The sequence below is a fragment of the Mycetomoellerius zeteki genome, unplaced genomic scaffold (genome assembly GCF_001594055.1).
Source record: "Mycetomoellerius zeteki isolate Tzet28-1 unplaced genomic scaffold, Tzet1.0 scaffold36, whole genome shotgun sequence".
Lineage (NCBI taxonomy): Eukaryota > Metazoa > Arthropoda > Insecta > Hymenoptera > Formicidae > Mycetomoellerius > Mycetomoellerius zeteki.
In genome coordinates, this window is record NW_017257349.1 from 76,303 (window position 1) to 82,302 (window position 6,000).

The window sequence follows — 6,000 nt, forward strand, 5'->3', positions numbered from 1 at the left end:
GTTGTCACCAAATCTCACCACGTCGAACAAGAGTTCACCCTCGAATGTGCTGTTTACTATCTCGATATCATATTAATTTATATTTACTTAGGAAAGCCATTGTAATTGAAAAAGCAAAAATTAAAATGTACATCAACAATTCCGTTGTTGTTCTATGCACAACAGTTCTGCAAACAACAAGCATTACAATAGTAATTCATTGTGTCGATATTATCCTACCTCAGGGTGGACACACGAATCACATTTTCTCAAATTCTCAAATTTTTCAAATAAGAGAAACTTTGTTTTCCAAGAAAACATTTCAACCATGTTTCCTACATTGAAGTACTTAACTTTAATTTTCTATTAAATCTCTGAAGATTTAAGTAACTTTTTTTTAGGCTTTGATACAAATAAAATCGAGAGAGCTCGATTTTGAATATTTTTACTAAATCACAGGAACTTTTGGCTCTTCCTGCATTTCAACAATTATGAAACAACTCTGTTAATTTTTCTAGAGCGTTTCCCAATCCACGCGAGAATATTTTTCGGATTCTCAGAGTACATTGAAAACGATTGAAGAATCCTGGATCTTCTATCGCGTAACCACCCTGCATCTTAAAATATGAATTATGAAGTCAAGAAATGTAACCATCTCGGTTTTCGAAGTAACATCGTTTCAGACATTGAAATTCTGCTTACATTTCACGACAATCCTCCATTTAGCGTGGTGCACGGCATAAAAAGGGTGAAAGGCACAAAGTAAAAAATAAATGATTCAGATTGGCTCAGGCACATGTCGAGTCGGAGAGCATCGTACCATGTGACAGGACAGGTACGACGATTGGGCCGGAACGTCGATAAACGCCGGGACAACGATCACGCGATCGTCGGGACCCTCAACATCGAAGACTAGCCACACTGCTCCCATCAGCGTATCAAAAAGGAAATGTACTTGGTACATTTAGACAAGAGTTTGTATAACTCAGAGTTTACAGTATTCCAAACAGAGCATCCCGAACAAAACAAAAGCCTGACAAATTTCTAAAGTTCCAATTTAAAATTCGACTGAAAATCAGAGGCATCTCTTGGATACTTAGAACGTCGTTTAGACACTGCTATTTGTCTAACAGAGCTCTAAACATTAAGACATTTTTTTTAATTTTGTGTTGTCATTATTATATTTGTCATTTGCTTCATTTAACAGACACAGAAGTTAAGAACGCTTTTGTGCTACCTGGACACTCTCTTGTATTGTTCGTGCTCTGAATTTGGAATTGACAGACCGATTGGAATATTGACTTCCGTTCTTCAACCAGGCAGTACACAGTGTGTCTCCATGAGATAAGGAGAAAGAATTGAAATCTCTCTCGAGATAAAGCCTGCCGCGAACAATTGTTCTTCTCTAGAAACGCCCATCTATTTCCCGTACTCCTCGGCGAGTACCGGTAAAATCGTTTCGCGCCCGAATAACTGCATCAAGAATGAATCCATGAGAGGCACTCACACGAAGACACCTCAAGGACGCAGTAGCGAATGCCAGCGTTGCACTTGTATCGGTTGCCTCGCCGTCCGCATGTCGTTCCAATGCTGTAGCTCCTCAGATCCGGAGCTGTTCAGACCCAAACAGAGCCAGCCGATCATTTCTCGTCCTTTCCTGCCCATTCCACCTCGTCGACGATTGTACACAGAGAGGTAGAGTGTCACGTCTCCCAATTGAAACAACGCGACCTGTTCAAGAAAAGTCACATATTATTTAATATAATTATATTTTAAATACTATGAAACTTTTGTTAACCCTTTAACTGCAAAAAGTGTATAAACATCCTACGAAAGATCCTCACTTGTAAAAGATCTATATACTTGGCTAAACTTGCCAAGAGTATTTTTGACCAAATTACATAAAATTCATGAAAAAACATGTAGTTATTTCAATATAATTATTAGAATGACAGATATTTTATATTTAAAAGCTAAGTGATATTATTAATACAGATAATATTTTATAAGCATAATAGATACTGTTTTGTTGTATATTGGTTATAATTGTACTCTACATTTTAATTATTTTGTATTCTGTATTTTAATTATTTTGAGACAACATCCCAATATAATATTGATTTAAGAGTAATTAGAGATTCGATGAATGTTGTCTCACTAATTTAAATTTAGAATATGTATAATCACAATCACAGTATACGACAAAAACAGTGTCAATTAGTCTAGTAAAATATTATTTGTATTAATAACAGTATGGAACACTTACTTAACTTTTAAAATTGAAGTACAGTATATAATATCATTCAAATAATAGTGAAAGATAAGATATATTTATAGCTACTGACATACTATATTAATCATTGTACTATATTTTAACTTTTGTAACTATTTTTCCACAGAAATCTTACGAATAAGTGCAAAAACTAAATTCTGGAACAATAGCATCGAAATCGTGAAATGCTAAAAAAAATATCCGAGTAAAAAAACTGTTAAAGCCGAAGGAAAAAAACCATTATTTCCTGAGGTTTTTACTCTAAAATTCTAGGATTTTTCCGTCGTTTACATCTCTATTCTAGGTCCTACATTATCACATCATAATGACAAGGTATGTTTCATTTCTACATTTCTGTTGTTAATACTATAGTAAGTTATAATAGCAAAAACCAAGCTCAAAAAGAATATGAGTCTTTGTAGTCATGATCGAATTTGTTGTTATGCTCTAACATTTTGTTATCTGGATAAATAAATGCCCTCAAGAATCAGTTCGTAGTTATTGTAAAGTTATGATTTTCATTTAAAGTACGTCGCAGTTAAAGGATTAAGAAATAAGAAAGTCGGAGGTTTCATAAAAAAGCTACCTGAAATATAAAAGTCTCCTTATAGAGGGGATTCGGTTGGGCACGTTTCAAACCGGTCTTGGATCGGCCCATTTCATGATTATTGGTATCAACAAGAGCCAATTTGACGTAAGTGTCAGGAGGTTTTGTATCGTTTCCGCCTCCACCACGGAAATGGGAACCCTTGATTATTTCAACCGATAAGCGACCTGTCGTGCCGTTGTACGCCAAACCAATTAGGATTTCAGCGACACTGCCTCCCTTCATGCTGCTGCCGTAAGGTGGTATAGCCGGAGAAGCATATGATTGGACCGACTGTTGGGATCCCGTGGAATCGCTACGAGTTAGACTGCTGGTGGTTCCCCAATCCTGTGCCTAGAAAGTGTAACACAATTTCCATCTTGGCAAATTACACTATTTCTAAGTACATCACACATCATCGATTACCAAAAGAGGTATCAGTAATAATACTAATAATATTTTTACTTAATTAATAATGATTAAGCACAGACTTTTAGAAAAATTTACCGAGGAAGAAAGTGGGGGTTGAAGAGTTAACCACAGAGTCGTTTCCAACTGGAGATTAATGTGATCGAAAGACACTCTGGCTTCGCCCAGCAATCTTTCCCGACGCATCATTCTGCCACCCCACAGGTATACTCTGAGCCGTACTCCCATTGCATTTACATCTTCTGGATTTACACGAGGAAGCAAAAAACTCTCCATATATTGTGGAGACGTCCCTTGTCGAACTCGTGTCTTACGTCTTTGTTTTTTTGATGGTAGCAGGACCAGTCGCACCTGACTGCCATTAATGCCAGGAGGATAATTCCGCCCTTGTAAGACGTGAACCTGAGAAAATAATATCCCATTTGAGCCGCACAATTAAACAATTTAAAAGCGAATATAGAAATTCATTATTTGCAATACAAAATAAGAAATAACGTTTTAAATAATAAATAAGTTATATACATATATATATCTTAATATAAGATTAATTGTATAAGATTAATTATCAGATTAATTGTATAATATATATTTTCAAGATTTTTATATTCAAATTTTATTTTATTTAAATAAATATTCAAAAATAAAATCATAATTATAAAAATTAAATTGATGATTAAACATTAATTATACGAACTGTCATCTCACGCATTGGAGCATCATACAGGAAAGCGACTTCCAGACTACCAACTTCCTCGGTAGCCACTGTACCCATCGTTGTGATGACGTCATTGGTCGTCGAGTCATTTTGCTCAACTTGTATCTCCTGCTCTCGAGTATCGAGTATAATGCTAGAAGCTCCAACTTCCACCACGCACTAAAACAGACGAAACAGAGTACTTGCTGAATGCAAATCCCTTTTTGTCCGAGTCTCTGAGAATTTTTTTATCATCCGAATTCTTTTAAGATTTTTCTTAAAAGAAACACAAGAAATAAGAAATCACCTGTTGTTGATCTGCTGGAGAATGTTCCTCAGTGCAGCTACTGGAAGTGGTCCCAGCATCTACAAACAATAATTAACACATTAAAAAAATACTTTATAACTATCCATGAAGTACTCTCACTTTTTAATGTTAATTAATATAACAATACGATGGATATATATATATATATATGGATTGACATAAAATGGAGTTTTGTAAAAATTATGTTCAAAGTATAGGGACACTATAGAGAGTAATACTTTTCCACTATGATAGCATGAAGATCGATATAATAATATATCATTATATCAGTATATATGTGTCACAAATATATAAAATGTTAATTACATACTTTTTTAAACGTATCTTTTTTTTCAATATAAATTGATTTATCTCATTACTCTATGCATAAAAATGATCAGAAAACGAATATTTTTATGGAAAGATACGTCAAGATAAAATATAAAATATCACAGTAAGTTATTGATTTTTTAAATATCTTTGGTGAAAATTTTTTTTCAGAATTTTTGTGCGAATCAGAAACACTTGCAGAAATATTGAGGAATTCTATTTTGTTACCGTTACTCACCTAAGATAGTCGTTGGTCCGTCCTCCGCTTGGATAGTCAACGTATCCGGCGGAGGAAGTGAACGCGAATTTAATCGTCGGAGAGCGTCTTCCTCTGAATCGGAACTTGTTTCTGGATCCGAATAGGTAAATGCCTTACCTAAAGTAAAATTATATTGGTTACTATGAATTATTCGTATCACGAAGAACCGCGAATATATTCTAATCTACAAAAATTTGACAATCTAGACTATCTAGAGTGATACGACTATAAATCAACTGACTTTATGTTTTACTTCATAGATTTACTTAACAGATTTGAAACTATTATCCTATTATCGCAAAAAGGGGTGAAATTTTAAATAAATTGGAGTATTTGGAATAATAAAATTTGCAAGGAGATCAGGAGTTGGAAATCCATGATGTAAACTAAGATTACCTATATTTTTCGAGATTTGAGATGTGGAGCTGTTGGTGGACTCACAGAGAGGCACACAGACTCCGCCGAAGAGCGTGGTGGATGAGGGTGGCGTGAAGCACCACTTCCGGGACAGGTAAAGAAAGAGAGCTAGCAGGAGCACTACGAAACCGGCAACGGCACCCAAAACTGCAGTCGCTTCCACAGGTACTGAAACATATCGAGAAATTCCCATTGGATTCAACATAATTTGTTAAAAGACGTAATTTTTATTAAATTTCTTTAAAGTATGCGTAAATTTGTTTTTAAATACAGGGTGTCCCATGGGAATGTGTTGAAACTAATCAGCTGTCATTTTCGAAGGTATTCAGTTATTGAAAAAACAAAAATTGCGCTGAAAACAGGAAAGTCTGCAATTTTTAATGAGTATAAATAAAATTTAACAAAATGTTTGTGTATCAATTAATTTTATTGATGAGAAATATGCTCATAATCCCAAGGAGTAATTTTTTCGGAGGGTGCACCATCTGAATTTGTACAAAACACAATTTTTTTACGAAAGCTCGTAAAACTTTTTCTAACATATCGTTTTTAATATTGCTAATAACTTTTTAAATAGCTGTTACTAAATCTGAAGCTGTCTTTCGATCTTATCTGCGATTTTACATTATTTTAGCGCTTACTTGATTTTAGCATAATTTTTCATCAATAAAATTAATTGATACACAAACATTTTGTAAAACTTTATTTATACTCATTAAAAATTGCA

The 6,000-nt window shown here is 34.3% G+C and overlaps 1 protein-coding gene across 2 annotated transcripts in view; it reads right to left on the bottom strand.

Annotated features, from left to right (window-relative positions):
- Positions 1-385: 385 nt before the first annotated feature.
- Positions 386-6,000, bottom strand: part of Syt14 (Synaptotagmin 14) — an 8,186-nt gene continuing 2,571 nt past the window's right edge. Inside the window, exons 2-8 of one of the 2 annotated variants that reach the window (XM_018452958.1) lie at positions 5,253-5,441; positions 4,836-4,973; positions 4,268-4,326; positions 3,961-4,140; positions 3,345-3,668; positions 2,838-3,185; positions 386-1,710 (exon numbers count right to left, since the gene is read on the bottom strand). In XM_018452958.1, the coding sequence (XP_018308460.1) occupies positions 1,498-1,710; positions 2,838-3,185; positions 3,345-3,668; positions 3,961-4,140; positions 4,268-4,326; positions 4,836-4,973; positions 5,253-5,441 (1,451 nt within the window). In that variant the 3' untranslated portion in view covers positions 386-1,497. Of the gene's footprint in view, positions 1,711-2,837; positions 3,192-3,344; positions 3,669-3,960; positions 4,141-4,267; positions 4,327-4,835; positions 4,974-5,252; positions 5,442-6,000 lie in introns of both variants that reach the window. The other variant, XM_018452957.1, reaches the window with a different exon arrangement.